This window comes from Molossus molossus, unplaced genomic scaffold (genome assembly GCF_014108415.1).
Source record: "Molossus molossus isolate mMolMol1 unplaced genomic scaffold, mMolMol1.p scaffold_m16_p_15, whole genome shotgun sequence".
Lineage (NCBI taxonomy): Eukaryota > Metazoa > Chordata > Mammalia > Chiroptera > Molossidae > Molossus > Molossus molossus.
The window spans coordinates 39036295-39054933 of NW_023425350.1; the positions used below are offsets into that span (position 1 = coordinate 39036295).

The window sequence follows — 18639 nt, forward strand, 5'->3', positions numbered from 1 at the left end:
TTCACACATTGAGCATGCCCACTGACAGCTGAATAGTATAGATTAGAGAGCAAAGACATTTCCACATAGTTCAGTAAGACACTTTAGAACACAACACCCCTGAAACAATAGTTGAAATTCAAAGAAAAAAAATGTTGCAATTTTTAGATTTGAATATGATTTCTAGAAAGATACTAGGACTGTTTTAGAGGAACAGAGTGAGTGACATGCCAAATAAAAGTGCTAATAATTAGGTCACTTACAACAGATCAGACAAGGAACCCTGCACATTGCAGAGGTGCCACAAACAGGAGGAATATGAGCATCTGCGGTTAATGTCTTGTTTCCTATCCGTGCAAGGGAAACAACTGCACAGTTAACACGGCCTTATCCTGTTTCTTAAAATCCTGCTTACATATAAAATTCCTTTAACATGTTAATAGCTTAGTTTGGTAAGATGTTTTTCCGGCTAGAAATTAAAAAACTTGAAATGCTTAACATTGCAGAAAATGTGGTTTCCTCAGAGTTCACATTTTCTTAGAGTAAATATTTTTTTAAACCAATAGTAAAAAGTAACTCATAACTTTAAATTTATACCAAAATGGCAACAAAATTACCTTTAATCATTGTGCAGGCATACTTTATAAAGGACCTTGACTAAAACAGAGACTATTTAGATGAAGCAGTAACCTTAAATGGGACAAAAGGGAGTATTAGGTTTGAAGAAATGGCAGAGGTATGAGATGCAGGTTAGCTAAAACATGCTTGCTGGCAATGCACATTCACAGATTCAATGCAACATTCTATAGTAATATGTACTCTCTAAATAAAGTTCACATCTTACCATGAACTCTTGATCCCGTACTAGAATCATCACTAATACCTTGTGGACTTATATCTTCAAAGGATGTAGTATCTACATAAAATAGCAAAATGGATATAAAAGTATTTCTTAACAAAAAAAAAAACCATTATAAATTTTTATTTCCTGAGAATATGGACATTCTTTTTCCATCACATATAATACATTGATTTAACACATTTCATAGATTAAATAAAAAACTGGAACCGGGAGTAAGAAACAGAATAGCTCTGATTAGAGTTTACTCGCCAATGAAACAGTCTCCGTGACCCTGCAAAGCAAAGCATGAGCCTCGGTTGTTCTACATGATTTTCTCTGTTTGAAGTTGTATTTTCAGGTTTTTGTTTTTAAAGCTTCTATCATTCTCTCCTTTTCTCACACTTTACTTTTCCTTTTCTTACTAGTTCATTAGCTGTTTATCAAAGGCCTAGAAAAAATTTTAATATTTGTATGTCTTAAATTTTTTGAAATAATTTGAAAGTTCCCTCAAATCAAAGCCAGATTGTTTTGATAATTATTTTAGGTTGTTGCTGTCAAAAAAGTACACATGGGAAAGTCAAATTAAAATTTCTGTTGCCAACAGTTCCACAACAGTGCAAATAGCAGACGGCCTATACCTTTATTATTAACCAACTGCTTGGATCTGAAGCCTGTAGAAGAGTTGACAGTTGAAAAGTTGATAGCTGTAGTAGAGAAGGCCATAGCTCCCAATTCTTTTCTCCTTTTACCCGTTGAAATATCATCAGGAACCTCCAAATTCTCAGTACTACCTGTCCACTGTCCTCCTGCTAGGACCATGGACTGCACCAGGTCATTCATGGCTGGGATGCAAATGAAAGCAAATGAATCAGCATGGTTAATGTTTTTGCTCTTATTTCTCTTTTGTATTATAAATGTTTTATTTCCCTATGGATTAATGCAAGTGGAAATAAAAAACTATAACCACAAGGTCATTCAAATTATGACATGCATTCAGCTGAATGAAATGAATAGGCCAAAGGCTGATAAATTTCAGTGAATATTTTTATCCCATCTCCACCCTCTTTAAAGACAGGAAAGAGAATTTTACTCTGTATAACTGCCATGCTTTTGTGCAGTGATGTGCAATATAATTAGAAGCCTTCATAATGTGGTTTTGTGGTGACAAAAATGGAATGAATAAAGGTAAGATGGAGAGCAGTTCTTATACAGCATCATTATTTAAAATGATAAAGAGTCCTTGGTCAGAGCAGGCTACTGAAGAAATTATTCATTTTATCAATCAAATAAGGATACCATTCAATAAAAACCTGAAAGAGACAAGAGTCAAGGTGACAGACATTTAATGTGATTATGTAATTACCCATTCCACTTTAAAAAAAGAAAAAAAAAGGGAAAACCAGAGTATTATATAAAGAATGACAAACATTTTTAAGAGTTACAGGCCATTTTATTTTTTTATTTATTTAATCTAGATCATTAAGGAAATAAATTCCTAATGCTAAACATTTTGTTTACTTTTAAGTAAATTTCTTTGGGGAAAAAAATCTCTAATGGCATAGAAAAAATTTTTTTCTGCCAACTTTTAGAAAGCACCAGAAATTTACAAGTGTATTATAAGTATGACTAAACATATGCATGTTTATGTATGTATCAGTGAACATACATATAATGCGAATTCAGTGCCAGTTATGAAAAAAAAAAAAATTCTTCCAGCTCCTTGTATTAGAGGAAGACTGCACTTTGTAAAATAAGAAAATTGACACAGTCCAGAGCAAGGTTAGTGAAAATTAGTAATGGAAGCCAATGTAGTCAACTGAAAGAAGCTGAACTGTCATAAAGTCTTACACATGGAACGACGGTAGCAGGCCTTCATTTTGTCTTTATCCTTCGGTCTGTTCCTCAAAAAGGGCAGTCTTTTCAGTGCAACCACTTTAATGTCAGAGCATGAGGAAAAACAGAAACAGAAAAATGAAACAGAAAAAAGGGAGAAGAACAGATGGGAGTTAAATGTTGAAATTAAGGACAGAAATGAATGTCTGAGTTTCAGCTTATGTATACTATACTAAAGCTATTATTCTTGTGTTGCTGAGTGATAATGAAATATGAAATAAGCACTTTGATACTTTAAAATACTTGGAAAAGCACTGAAGACAATGATGAGGAATGTATATTGAAAGCTTGAATTAGCTCAAGTTCTATAAGTACAGAAACTGGTTAGAATTACTTATGAAATAATTTTCCTAGTTAAGTTGTAAATGTATACCTTTAAAATTAGGGCTATTGGTGGGTCATGGAGTATATGTGATAAAAATGTACAAGGCTTGCCCTGGCCAATTTTGCTCAGCGGTTAGAGCATCAGCCCGCGGACCAAAGAGTTGTGGGTTTGATTCTGGTCAAGGGCATGTACCTCGGTTGCAGTTCATCCCTGGCCCTGGTCAGGGTTGTGAGGGGGGCAACCAGTTGGTGTGTCCCTCTCATGTTGACGTTTCTCTCTCTTTCGCTCTAAAGATAAAATGGAAAAAGATCCTCGGGTGAGGATTAAAAACATATATATATATATATATACACAAGGCTTTTCAATCCTCTATTTTCTTTAATTTTTAAAATTATAAGGATTTATGGAAAAAATAATTTAGGCAAATGCACATCCTCTAAGAGTATTTTAGTATATAACATACATCACCCAAAACTAGAGTGTCTGTCCAGGGGAAGTTTAAAACAATCTAAAGAAGTGTTTAAAACTTTTACTAAAATTTTTCATTACTTTCTTAAATTTTAATAAAGAAATAGGGAATTACTTCTTGGTATAAACTGAATTCCAGTGTATTATTTAGTAGCACCATGGAAATATATATTCTTTTGAACAGTCTTTCAAAAGGTGAGATTAGCAATTACATTAAATTTCATTTTACAAAAGGCTGTCTGGGGAAAGAGAAAAAAAAGTATTTTGCTAGCACCAGGTTCTGGTAAGGCTAAAAGATATGAAGGCTTCCTAAAGCAAGCAAAAATAACCCCCAAAGAGTATATATCACATTTTTAGATATTTTGAAGGGCTTTTTTGGTGAGGTTATTAAAAATATCAAAGAGAACACTGTGCGAAAAAATTCTGTGAATCAAATGAGGATTTTAACTACAGTAGGAGTCATTAGCACAAAAATAAAAATGTTCACTATAGTCACTAACTTTCTTAAACTATATTTTGGTAAGATTTAAATTTTAAAAAAAGCCTTGGCTGGGTGGTTCAGTTGGTTGGAGTGTCAGTCCAACACCAAAAGGCTGCGGGTTAGATCCTCAGTCGGGGTGCATACGGGAGGGCAATCAATTGATGTTTCTCTCTCACATCGATATTTCTCTCTCTCTAAAAATCAATTAAAACAAAACATATCCTCAGGTGAGGATTAAAACAATTTTTTAAAAAATAAATAGATACAAAAAATGTCACACTTTTTTTTTTTTTTTGGTACATGCCCCTAGCGGGAACCAAACCTGGGACTCTCTGGTCTGCAGGCCGACGCTCCAACCGCTGAGCCAAACTGGCCAGGGCTGTCACACCTTTTTGGAACAACAATTCAGGCACTAGGAAAACAACTTGCATAAGGACTTAAAAACATATTGTACACACACAGCCTTAATAACTATGCTCTTTCTCAGGGTTTGCCATTATCTTGTAAATAATCAAAGCTCTTCTGATAAATTGACAAGAATCATTCATTAAGGAGAATGGAATGTACACACAGCTTTTTAACACTTATCTCATTGCTATTAGGAATAGTCATGACTCATGTAGGCTTTTAATTTGCCCTGTTCCTTTTCTAGCTTCATATAAGACAGCTTTTCAATGATTAAAAGAAATGAACTGAAAGCAATGTAAAAATGGACACTTAGTTAAAACAAAGCTGAGTGGTTGCAGCATGCACATGTTGTTTTATTTACTTTCTTTTTCTGTTTTCAAAATACTGCTTTACTGACAGCCAGACACTCTTCCAAAAGGGACAGAACAAAAGGAGTAAGATTGTGATCCCCTTCTTATGGCAATTAGTTTTTACACACACAATGTTCTTTTCCCAAAACATACTGAATTAAGGAAGCATTAGCATTGTTGGGTTTTGTGTTTATTTTAAAAATTCTAAAACTGAACAACTGTAGGAAAAGAGAATATTACTTCCTTTTCATTCTTATTTTAGAGGTTTCAGCACAGTATATGAAGGAATGATGGGTGGGGCAAAAGTAGGTTTACAGCTGCTTGCATGGAAAATAATTAATAATAATACAAGTATATACTGTTTCACGTACTTACAACTTTAAACTTACTTTTGCCCCACCTTGTATTTAAAACAAACAAGATGGCCTCAGAAAAGACTATCATGCTTTTCATGTGTAGGCTCTCCATATCTGAATTGAAATATCTTCTTTTAATTAAAAAAATTAAGTATACTCATTACCACTTCTCATTAATAAAATGTCAGATATTTTATATCTAAAGGTAGAGATAAAATTAAATTACCTGGGAACATTTAAAGGAAAACTTGATGTTCTCTCTATAACAATACTCAGAAGTTTCATGCAGATTTGGCAAAAGACCCAGGTAATGATAATCTTATGTAGGGATATAGAATTAAACAACTTTCTTGAGCCTACTATATAAATACACACACACGTGTATATGTATGAATATGTACATATTTATGTGTATGATTTGTTGCTTGATTATGGATTCTAGTTGTTAAAGTACTAAAGTTGCATTCTGAAATATACCCTATAATAAATGTCTAACCTCCTACACCTGAAAATACTGCCTTTTCAGAGATATTTCCCGAGGTCAAAACACTGTCTATAGTTTTTTTAATGCTTTCAGAATTGCCCATATGGAGTGTCCTCCCCTAGGTGAAGTGGTAGTTGTTTTGGCCTGCTAATTACTTCAAAAGAATAGTAGTGAAATTTTAATACATATGTATATATTAAATTTAACAATTCTGGTGATTGAGTGGATTCAAAGTATACTGTTGACATATTTTATAAGAACGGTGATAGTCAACTTCTTGGACATCTTCAACGAGGCTAGCATTGACTTATTTTCTCTTTCTCTTAACATACACTTCTTTAGGCTTTTACTTTGCTCTTGCTGTTAGCTAAGCACACTAGTAATGAAATTAAAAGATTATGAATTATATAGAGCACATTATGATGTGAACTTCTATATTTAAAATTTAAAATATTAAATCACAAGTTTATACACAAATTTTATTTCCTCACCTACTTTAACAATCTTTTATCAAGCACTGCCTCAATAATTTCTAAATCTTTCAGCAGCATTTTCTTCAAATTCATACCTATTTCTTTGCTTTCCCCAATGTAACTTAGTTCCAATTTGATACCAAAGTATGACTAAAACCTCATTATAAAATGCCTTATTATTCTAGTTTGTTATAATTTTGAAAATGAGCTCTTGTAAATATTTCTCACTTGCTCCTCCTAACACCCTGTTAAAGTATGACACAAAGGTAAAATACTTGCCTATGTTACCAGAACCAGCAAGTGGCAGAGGTATTCTGGCTCTTATTTCAATGTTCTTTCTACACTATTTTACCTCCCTGGCCAAATGATGGTACCTCTGTGTATGGGATATCTTTAAACACACAATACAGAAAATCATGTGGTTATGCATTATTGTAGTATGCAATGGATTTTATAATTGTATGGAGTTAAAAAGAAATGCATTAATTAGATTATCATCTCAAGGGATTGTTGAAATTATTTTTTAAAAAGTTTTAGAAAGGATTCTAAATCAATACTAGACATCACAAACATTTAAAGATTTAAGCACTCACTGCTGCTTTTCTTGGTCCCCAAAGTTTGGCCATCTTCTAAAGAGTTTGAACCCACTGAAGAACTATCTTGACTATCTTGATGGGGAAGTTGAAGAAATCCCTCACCGGAGTCTGAGCGGGTAGGTGTTAATGTTAGAGATTTCTGACGTTCCCGATTAATATCTTTTTTAGACTTTATCAATTTTCTCATTTTTAGAGTAATCCAGTTGCCTCTCCTGATAGAATAATGTAAAAAGTTCTTATCAGTCTAAAATTCAACATAAAATCCTTCACAATATTAGAAGTTTAAACTATAACTTTCTTTTCATTTTCAGAATAAAAATGAATAAAATTTAGTTGATAGTACCTTCTAGGAGGAGATGGCTCATAAAATTTGTATTGATCCATAATTTTCTCTTCTAATTTTTCCTTTTGTCGTCTTAATTCATTTAACTTATCACTATAAAAATAAAAATTAAATTTTAGAACATGCATCATATTTTGTATAGTTATAAATGATATTTAAGTTATTCTGTAACTATGATCTAACTTCTCCCGAAAACATAAACAAATACAGATACCATAAGTGAAAGATAAGAATTTAGTAGGTAGTAACAATAGATTTTTTTCCAAGTTCTTCCTGTTCTTAAAATTTACAACTTAATTAAAGAAAAGGATATATGATTTAAAATTTCAGTTCTTCAATAGGACTTGTCAGAAAAAAATTTTCCACGTTACAGTCTTATCAAAACAAAGGAATTCTCTTAACATCTTTTTCTATCTATTAAATAGTATTATATTAACATTGATTTTTCCCATTTTTGGACCATATTTGGAATGAAGGGTGATTTATTATAATTTATATAGTCAAAAATTAAGACAAATAGTTTGCTTACACTTACAAATATAATAATCTTGTAACTGCAACTTCAGCAGATGTTTTCCTTTATTGCAGAATCATTTAGGCTTAATTTACTTACAGAGAATTATTTCCTGCCTTCAGCAATGTATGAATATACTAGTTTCACCACATCTCAGTCTCACTTTTATGTTCTTGGTAGTACATATTATATAGATCATAGACTAAAGTAAAAGTAAAATAAACTCTCTAAAAACTGCAATGCCAAAGAATACTACGGACATTTAGTGATCGCTTTCAATGAGGAAGGCATAATGCGATATAAAGATGAATACTAAGTAGCCCAGCTTTGCTTACAATATAGTTGGAGAGAGAAGATATACACATAAGTGACTATTATAATCCAAGACAATAGTGGAGCCAAAATAAAAGTACTATGGAAGTACAATAGAACTTACAAAAGAGAAAATATTTCTATCTTGGATGACCAAAGAAAAGTCTCATAGCCCTGGCTGGTGTAGCTCAGTAGTTAGGAGTGTTGTCCTGAACACCAAAAAGTTGTGGGTTCGATTCCCAGTCAGCTATACCTAGAGGTTGTGGGTTTGATCCCCAGCCCTGGTCAGGGTATGCGTGGGAAGCAACAGATTGACATTTCTCTCTCTCTCCAATGTTTCTCTCTCTCTCTAAAAATCATGAAAATGTCCTCAAGTGAGGATTAAAAAAAGAAAACCCTCATGAAGAACAAGGTCATATTAGACAGACTGAAAAGGAAAGACAAAAATGCTAAATTAAGCAGTTTAGCTGAGGGTAAGTAGTGAGGGAGTTTTGGGTTAAGATTTTGTTCAATAGGAAAACAGAATTATTGAAGGTTTCATTACAAAGTGGCATTATAAAACCTTTGTGTTAGGTACCTTAACTCAATGATAGAAGAGAATATATGAGAAAGGATGGAGGTAAAGAAAGCATTCAGGAGACTAATGGATAGTCTAGTTGAGAGGTAGGGTTGAATCAGGGTAGTGGGAACTGAAGAAACTGATTTGAGAGTATGTGGAAGAAGGTGCTTTGTGAACAGAGGTTGCCAACAGTTATACCACAGCACAAATAGCAGCCTAAACCTCCAAATTCTTTTCTCCTTTTTCCTGCTGAAATATTATCGGAACCTCCAAGTTCTCAGTACTACCTGTTCTTTGTTAATCCTGCTAGAACCATGGGGCACAGGCATTCAGGCAGAAATGTCTGATGTGCAAGATGGGTATTTTAATTTAAATTTGAAAAGTCAGAATAGACACTAATATTTGAAGTCAATATACAAATACAATTACTGAAACTCTGGAAATGGGTTAGTCACAAAGGGTCAGAATTCTAAGATAAGCTTTGGATAATGACTCTGCTTAAGAGACAGAAAATGCAAATGCCAAGAGCTTTAGATATACTCACTGCTTAAGCTAAAATACCTCTTAGGGTAGAGAGTAAAGGTATATATATATCCCTGAAGGGATTGAAGATGTAGTCCAAAGAGGCCAGCGACAAAGGCAAAGTTTCTTTGAAGGTTTGCATTTATCTTAGAAGTTCATGCAAACTCTGCCTTTTGCACCATGATATATCTGTGTATTAATATAAAAATAATATTCCCTGCTCTAAACTTTATAATAAAATTAATGCTTCAAAAATGTATAATGCACCCTGGCCGGTTTGGCTCAGTGGTTACAGTGTTGGCCCACAGTCCAGAAAGACCCGGGTTAGGTTCCCGCTAAGGGCACGTACCTCAGTTGCAGTTTGTCCCTGGCCCTGGTTGGGTCGTGTGGGTGGCAGTCACTCAATGTGTCCCTTTCACGTCGATGTTTCTCTCTCTCTCTCTCTCTCTCCCTTCCACTGTATCTGAACAAAAAATGGAAAAATGTCCTCAGGTGAGGATAAAAAAAAAAAGTATAATGTATCCTGGTTTCATATATGCCCTGGCTCACCAACACATGCACTATGACATTATTTCACTTATTCCTTAGGATAATCCTAGAAGTAGGTATTATATCTCCATTTTGGAGAAAAAGAAACCAACGATCAAAGAAATGAAGTAACTAGTCTATGGTCACAAAACTAGTGACTGGAAGAATTGGGATTTGAATTTTAGGAGCTGTCTGATTTCAACATCTGTGCTTTCTATTATACTATGGTGTTTCTCATTTAGTGACAAGGGGAAGAAAAGAATTTAGTAAAGGGCCCTGGCCAGTTTGGCTCAGCGGTGGGAGCGTTGGCCTGTGGAACAGAGAGTCCTGGGTTCGGTTCCCGCTAGGGGCATGTACCAAAAAAAAAAAAAGGAATTTAGTAAAGGTAGATTGTGGTGTAACACAAAGACTACACACTGAGCTAGCTGCCCAGGACTAAATTCTGATTTTACCAGATTCATCCATACTCAATGGAGACACAACTTAGCAATAATTAAGCCCTGTCAATTCTATTTCTCACATCTCTCTTGCATTTAATCTAACTACCACTGCTTGTAAATTTTTCACTAGATTATTGTAACAGCTTTCAAACAACTTATTTCTTGGTGCATGGGTCAATGCTCGACCACTGAGCCATATCGGCTGGGCCAAACAATTTATTTCTTGTCTCTATTCTCAGAACCACCAATCCATACTCTAAAATGCCATCAGTGGTTTTTTGTTTCTAATGCAAACCTGATCATATTCAAATTTTTCAGCGGCTCCTTTGTACAGCACAGAAAAACCTTTGTGAAGTGGCTCATGAGTGACAGCTTATTTATTACTCTGCTGCTCCTCCTTCCTCAATTTTGCTCCAGCAAGAAAAATTGTTTTTTAGATCCTGTACCATGCCATAGCATACTTCACCACACTGCTATGTTTTGTATTTGCTGCTACAGTGGCTTTGTATGCTTCCTCAGGTGAACCTCTACTGAACCCCCAAGTCTCAGCTCAAGCAATCAACTTTGGAAAGTCCACCTTGCCTCTCCCAGACTAAGGACGCTATATTTCTATGGCCTCCTACGCATACCTCCATTATGGCAATTATTTGTATTTCTCACTTTATATTATTAGTTCCTTAAGAGCAATACCCACGTTTTCACATTGGTATTTCTGGTTATTAGCACAGAGACTGAAACATAAGCATTCAAAAAAACACATGTTGAAATAATAATGCTGAAAACAAAACAAATTAGATTGCATTTTCTCTTGACATCAGAAATTGCAATTATAATATCATGAGTAATAATTCAAAATGAAAAATTATTTGGTACCTACATGTACTGTCTTTGTTCAACATGAAAAAGATCCTTGCTTTCCATATTCTGCTCCAACAGTGTTCTGTTCTGTAGCATTAATGTCTGAATTTGATCTAGTAGATGTCGATTTTCTTCTTCTAAATTTCCTTTAAGTTGGCTTAGCAACTGTTTAAACACAAACAGTAATTTTTAAAAATATCAACATTTACATTTAATGTAAATGACCCAAAACATTTGAAAAACAGAATACTTCACAGACTTATGTCTCCTATTTGAACAATTAGATGGTCACACTTTTTTTTTATCCTCACCCAAGGACATTTTTGCATTTATCTTCAGATAGAGCGGGAGGGAGGGAGAGAGGAAGAGAGAGAGAGAAACATTGATGTGAGAGAGACACATCAACTGGCTGCCACCCGCACAACCCCAACTGGGGCCAGGGATGAACTACAACCGAGGTACATGTCCCTAGGGGGAACTGAACCCGGGACTCTCTGGTCTGTGGGCCGACACTCTAACCGCTGAGCCAAACTGGCCAGGTCTAGATGGTCACACTTTGATCAGAATGTGAGTGATTAGTAATAATGACAGCTAAAGAACTGGGCTATGTGCTGTACATATATATTTTCATAATTCTCATAAACAATGGGTTTAAGATAAATAAATTATCTAGTTCCAAAAACACTGCTTTCATCAAAATTGTTTAACTTCTAGTCCAAAAGGTAGATTCAAATCTCTGGCCTTCTGTTTAAGTAGCTATGAAACACTTCTCATCCGGCAAGTTTTTTGCAAAGATTAAATAATACATGTAAAGTACCTGGTGTCATACCTATGGCACACAATAGATACTTAAGAAAACTCATTCTTTCCCCAACCACTGTTTTCAAGAAACCTTATAAGTTAGTATATACTTTTTGTGGCTTGAACATAGGAGCCAGGTAATCTTGTCAATGACTGGTGTTGCCAGCTCTTATCACTGGTAGTTGGGCTGCCAGTGGCATTGGGCTACTTTTTCTTAATGGAAAGTAGAAGGAAATATGCCTTGGTTAGGCCAAAGTAGTGAGTCTCATGATTTAGCATAACTTATATATTTTTTTAAATGTAGATCTCTGGGTGCTAGCATTAGAATTCAGCAGATCTGGAGTAGAGCCCAGAGATCTGTATTTAAAAAAAAAGGCCGCGCTGGCCGGTTTGGCTCAGCAGTTAGGGCGTCAGCCCATGGACAGAAGAGTTGTAGGTTTGATTCCTGTCAAGGGCATGCTGCAGTTTGTTCCCTGGCCCTGGTTGGGGTCATGTGGAAGGCAACCTATCTAAGCGTCTCTCTCACATCGATGTTTCTCTCTCCCCCTCCCACTCTATCTGAAGATAAATGGAAAAATATCCTTGGGTGAGGATTTTAAAAATAAGTAAATAAACAAACAAATGCCAACAATAACTCTTCCTCCAAAAAAATAAGACAAAGAAAACGAACATTTAAAAATTCTCAAAGCCCTGGCTGGGCAGCTCAGTTGGATAGAGTGTCATCCTGATATGCCAAGGTTGCAGGTTTGATGCCCTGTCAGGACACATGTAAGAACCAATGAATGGCCCAACCAGTGTGGCTCACTGGATTGAGTGTCATCTCATGGACTGAAAGGTCCTGGTTCGATTCCTAGTCAGGGTACATGTCCAGGTTGGTGCAGCTTGATCCTCAGTAGGGGGTGCACAGGAGGCAGCTGATTGATGTTTCTATCTCTCCCTTCTTTTCTCTCTAAAAAATCAATAAAAAAAAAACCCACCAATGGCCCTGGCCGGTTTGGCTCAGCAGTTAGAGCATCAGCCTGTGGTCCAGAGAGACCCAGGTTCAGTTCCTGCTAAGGGCATGTACCTCAGATGCAGTTTGTCCCCGGCCCTGGTTGGGTCGTGCGGGTGACAGCCACTCGATGTGTCCCTTTCACGTCAATGTTTCTCTCTCTCTCTCCCTCCTGCTCTATCTGAACAAAAAATGGAAAAATGTCCTCAGGTGAGGATTAAAAAAAAAACACCAATGAGTGCATAAATAAGTGGAACAACAAATCAATCTCTCCTTCCTTTCTCTCTCTCTCTCTCTCTCTCTCAAATCAATAAATAAAACCTATAGAAAAGCTATTTATGAATATCCATTAACAGCCATGTAGATCTAACAACTGTCCATGTTGTGCTAAATTTGTTTTATTTATCTATATATTATTAAATTGAAATATAACATGTGGCAGATTCATTGCAAAATTGAATCCAGTTATCCTCATCTTATACCTATTTGCTCTTACAATGGGACAACTCTCCTGGGCGTGGCGCTTTTCTGTGTTCTGCTCAAATCAAGTCAGTAGCAAAGTAGCAAAGGTGCTGGTTTTCATAGATTGCCCCTCACCCAGGCAGAACTACTAGGTATTGAAATTAGGAAAGGGAGAGGGGAATGAGAATGGGAGAAGTCACAATGCCTCATACAACTAACTATAGCTCCTACCCAAAGTTGAGTAGTTTTTAATAACTACTTTTCAATTTGTTGCCTGATTTTACTTCAGTTCCAGAGTCCTAAAATGATACTTTTTGACAGTTTTGTCAAATTTTAGTATTTCTTGGGGAGTTAATTCATCATGTTCCTCGCTCTACCATTTTGTTAAGTTCATTACTCCAATCGTATTTTACTTAAGACTTTTACAGCCCTGGCCGGTTTGGCTCGGTGGTTTTAGAGCGTTGGCCTGTGGACCGGAGAGTACCAGGTTTGATTCCAGACAAGGGCACGTACCTTGGTTGCAGTTTGTCCCCGGCCCTGGTTGGGGTCATGCAGGTGGCAACCAGTCGATGCGTCTCTCTCACATCGATGTTTCTCTCTCTCTCTCTCCCTCCCACTCTGTCTGAAGATAAATGTAAAAACATCCTCGGGTGAGGATTAACAACAACAAAAAGACTTTTATAAACCAAAGGCAGAATGAATGTTCTATATGTTCTAAGCTTTGTTGAGTATTTAAATATACAGGGTGGGGCAAAGTAGGTTTACAGTCGTGAGTACACACAACAGTTTATTCTTGTACTATATTAATTATTGTATTATTTTTCCATACAAACAACTGTAAACCTGCCTTTGCCCCACCTTTTACATGCTTTCAAACCAATTTCCCTTTTCATTGGTTTACAATTTCAGACAAAACGCTTTTAGGTATTACTTTTCTTATACAGTCTATTCCTAATTCTATTTAAGAGTTTGCTTAACTGCTGGTTCCCCAAAAGTTCCATGAAATTCAGGTGTTAACTTATATTCAAACTAATTATTTAGGTACCAACCATAAAATTTAAGGGTTATCTAAAACTTACAGTATCCTTTTTATATTTCAAAACATTTAGCACTTTATCAAACCATTGTAAGAAGAGGTATGAAATTACATTAAGTATAGAACTGCATACACAGGTATATGTCATTTCTATTCAAAACCCAATGGCTCCCAATTTTACTCGGAATAAAAGTCAATGTTTTTACAATGGCCTATAAGGCAACATATCTGGCCCAGGCACATCTCTGAACTCACTCCTATTACTCTCCCCTTTGCTTATTTCCACTCCAGCCACACAAACTAGCCTTAGGGTTATTGCATTAGCTGTTTGTCTGGAATAGTCTTTCCCCAGATATCCACATAATAATACCCTAATCTCCTTCAAAACTTTGCTCAATGATGCCTAGTTAAAATTTCAATCTATACATCCTTATCCCCCTTACACCACTCCATTTTTACTTGCACATAACTTATCACTTTGTAACATACCATATGATGGCAGGTTAATTTTCAAAATGGTTACAGTAGTATTTCCAGTCCATGTGCCTTTCTAGAATCTTGCCATTCTCCATCAATAGACGGAGTCTATTTCTCTTCCCCTTGAACCTGGACAGGACTTTGACTGCCTCAATGAACAGAATCCAGGGGAAGTGATGCATGATTTCTGAGGCTTGATCATTAAATCAGAGATGGCTTTGCCTGGTTCTCAACATGTTGTGAGAAAGCCCAAAACAGCCCATGGGAAGAGACTACATGGAGAGAAAACTGATACCTCCATCTGATAGCCAGCATCAACTACCAACATTCACTCAGTCTTTCAATCTTCCAGCTGAGGGCCCAGCTGAAAGTGGAGCAGAGACAAATTGGTTCTCTGAACTGTACCTGTCCAAATTCTGACCCACAGAACTGTGAGCATAATAAATGGTTATGTTATATCACTAAGTTTTGTGGGTAATTTCCTACAAAGCCGTATATAACAAAACACTGAAACACTATATATTTCATTTACTTATGTTTATTGTTTTCTTCCACTAGAATATAAATCCACAAGGGCAAAGATTTTTACATATTTGGTTTACTAGTACATGTCAGGTGGCGAGTAACACTTTTTCATTCAACAGGACATGATTTTACCATTTAAAAAATATCTGAACATGCCCTGGCCAGTTTTGCTCAGTGGTTAGAGCGTCGGCCTGCAGACCAGAGAGACCTGGGTTTGGTTCCTGCTAAGGGCACGTACCTCGGTTACAGTTCGTCAGTGGGCCCGGTTGGGGTCGTGTGGGTGGCAATCAGTCGATGTGTCTCTCTCACATTGATGTTTCTCTCTCTCTCTTCTTCCCTCTCTCTCTCATGCTCTATCTGAAGATAAATGCAAAAAAAAAAAAAAAAAAATCTGAACATACTAGTGTAAATTAATAGTAAAATGAAATTGAAATTAATAGTAAGGGAAGTTTTTATGAATTACTTATAAATTTCAATTATCCCTAACCAATTCTTTTCAAAACACCCCACTAAATATATACTGCGGGTCATTATAATATCACTGTTTAGTCTTCAGGTGTGTCTTGATGCCTAAACAAAGGAAGACAGTGATTAAACTTATTAAAGCTCACCTCACACTGGTTATTTAGCTTGGTGGATGTAATATCCAACTGTTGGTATTGTTCCTTTAGCTTTGAAAATTCAGCTTCTAATCTTGTTTGTTCCAGTTTGGAATTATTTAGAAGGCTTTTCAAGTTTTTATGGTCAGTTTGTAAAACTTCAGTCTCTTTTAAAAGCTGGTTATATGTATGATTCAACCTATAAATAGAAATCATAATAGAAATAAAATTAGATTCCCTTTATAGCTTTCATTAGAATTTACACAATGTGGAAATGCTGTAAATCATATTCAGACATAATTAAAGAATATAAAAATTCTTTTGCCAGTTACTAAACTGATCAAGAATCAGTTTCTATTATGTAAACACTAGATTAAAAAAAAAAATAAAACAGAGCCCTGGGCAGTTTTTCCCAGTGGTTAGAGCACCGGCCTGTGGACCAAAGAATCCCAGGTTTGATTCCGGCCAAGTGCAAGTACCTCGGTTGCAGTTCGTCCCTGGCCCCAACCTGGCCCCAGTTGGGGTCGTACAGGTGGCAACCAATCAATGTGTCTCTTTCACATTGATGTTTCTCTCTCTTGCTCTCCCCCTCCTGCTCTGTCTGAAGCTAAAATGTAAAAATATCCTCAAGTGAGGATTAAAAAATAAAAAAAATAAAAGATGAGTACTTTTTCCCCTTGAAATGAAATCTTTCAGCATTTAAATACATTGAAGATATAAAGATATATAAAATTTTATCATATAAAATTTAAAGTATTAATAAGAAAATATTCAGATTATAGGACAAATAAGAAAATAACCAATCCAGTTTTAATATCATAGAGAATTCAAAGATTCTAAAATTCAACCACAAGTCCAGCTGGTGTGGTTCAGTGGTTGAATGTTAACCCCATGTATCAAGAGGTCACTGGTTCGATTCCCAGTCAGGACACAGGTTGTGGGCCCGATCCCCAGTGTGGGGCATGCAGGAGGTGGCCAATCGATGTTCCCCCTCACCGATGTTTCTGTCTCTCTCTCCTTCTCTCTCTAAAATCAATAAAAAAAAATTCTAAAAAAGAAAATTAGTTGAATAAATCGAGAGAAACCATGAGAAAAGGAGATCTAGGATTTTGTCTGAACTAGCTGCATGATTTTGTTGGTAATTTACTTATTGCTGGAGTCTTTTTGTTTTTTAATTCTAAGTTATAGATAATACTTTTTTTAAAAAAAATAGGCCTTTGTTGATTGTTTTAGAAAGAGAGGGAGAGATAGAAACATCGATGTAAGAGAGGAACATCAACTGGCTGCCTCTGCGTGCCCAGTACCGGGGATAGAGCCCGCAACCCAGGCACGTGCCCTGACCGGGAATTGAATTGGGACGTCTCAGTCCATGAGGTGACACTTAATCCACTGAACCACATTCTCCAGGCTTGGATGGTACTTTTAAGTGGTAGTATATACTTTGGATATAATGAAGAATATTATAAAACTAAAATATATAAACATTACCTATCATTTTCACCACAAAGTTTCTTGTATTCTGCAGCTACAGTCTCATGGTTTTTGTTTTCAAGCAACATTTTTTCCTGTTCTACTTTCAGTGTTTTTTCCAAATCTTCCAATTGTCCTTTCTGTTTTAGTAACTGATTATAACTAGAAAAAAAAAACTTAGTTATTTGGTTTATAATATTTCCTTCAGGGGAAAAATATTTTAGAATGATAAAACAAGTAATTTATTACATATCACAAAATATGTAAATTTATATAAATTTTCTACATAATCTCTTAGATCTGTTTAACACAATGTTTATTTTGTTACCCAAACAAAATTGGTTTTAAATTAAAAACACAGAAAATATAATAAATTACCGATCTTCAAGGTCTTTATGTTCCACCTCAAGATTTTTGTGGGCAGACTTTAGAGTTCCATGTTTTGCAATGAGAGATTCATACTCTGAAGCCTGCCGTTCATGAAGAAGTTCCAGTTTCTCATGATCTTTGACCAGAGAATCATAGAGAGATTTCAGGTCTTCTCGCTCTTTTATTACAGATTCGTTTTCATTTTCTAAGGAAGACTGCTGGATTAGGAGCTGTGCATTCTGGTTCATAAGAGAGGTACTTTGGGAATTAAGTGTGGAATTTTCAACCTATAAGAATGCATAATGTTATCAGACATAAAAAAATAGCTTATGTTGTTCTCTTTTTTCCTAATAAAAAATATTACATTAACTTTAGGAAGCTCTAAATAAATCAAAGCAGATATATGCACATTATACTGAGAAAATTTGGATTTTAGTGTCCCAAAGGCTACCATTTAATTTTGATCTTTGGTAGGTGTTGAGATCTATATCTATATCTATATATCTATATATTTAGGTTGAATTATTTTAAATGAAGGTAATTAGTAAACAATTTGTATTCCATTCATAAAAAAGTATAGAATTCGAAATGCTAGTTTATCATTTTCTAGAAGTCGAGAGTTAATAGAACTGAAAAATTACTTCTGAAAATTCAACTGGGAATTTTGTTGAGTCTAAATTACCATTTGCTTTACCATTTGTGAAAGAGTTACAGAAAAAACAACTTTTATAACTTCTATCAACTTATTTTTTTCTGCTCTTTTAAGAGGTTTCAGAGAGTTGCATGTCTCCTACCTGATCACTGTATTTAAAAAAGCACTGGCAGTGTTAAATACAAGATGGATCCTTTGAACTAAAGACAAATCTGAAGACAAAATTCTAATGCTATGTTCTTTTCCAATAACTTATTGGTACATAATAATGTAACAATTCAACAATGAAACAAGGAATAGTATGCTGCAACCATATTTTAATGAAAGGGTTTCTACCTGATTAATTATAATCAATTTGTTTATGGTGAAAAACCATAAAGAAAATAAAAAAACTGTTCATTTTACTTATGTTTGCTAAATGAATTTATTAATTAATATTTAGAAGTGCTGATATTTTTAAAATGTTGATGTCTGTAAATTTGGTGCAGCACAAGATAGAACTATTTTATCTTCAACAAATTGTTACA

General features: G+C 35.2%; 1 protein-coding gene across 24 annotated transcripts in view; it reads right to left on the bottom strand.

The window, feature by feature from the left end:
* Positions 1 to 18639, bottom strand: part of CCDC88A (coiled-coil domain containing 88A) — a 133239-nt gene that overhangs the window by 11197 nt on the left and 103403 nt on the right. For 18 of the 24 annotated variants that reach the window (XM_036263603.1, XM_036263600.1, XM_036263599.1 and 15 more), the window contains 9 exons: positions 17470 to 17747; positions 17110 to 17253; positions 15634 to 15820; positions 10750 to 10895; positions 6998 to 7090; positions 6652 to 6866; positions 2669 to 2752; positions 1459 to 1662; positions 824 to 895 (listed from right to left, as the gene is read on the bottom strand). In XM_036263603.1, the coding sequence (XP_036119496.1) occupies positions 824 to 895; positions 1459 to 1662; positions 2669 to 2752; positions 6652 to 6866; positions 6998 to 7090; positions 10750 to 10895; positions 15634 to 15820; positions 17110 to 17253; positions 17470 to 17747 (1423 nt within the window). Of the gene's footprint in view, positions 1 to 596; positions 670 to 823; positions 896 to 1458; positions 1663 to 2668; positions 2753 to 6651; positions 6867 to 6997; positions 7091 to 10749; positions 10896 to 15633; positions 15821 to 17109; positions 17254 to 17469; positions 17748 to 18639 lie in introns of all 24 variants that reach the window. The other 6 variants (XM_036263601.1, XM_036263598.1, XM_036263584.1 and 3 more) reach the window with 4 other exon arrangements.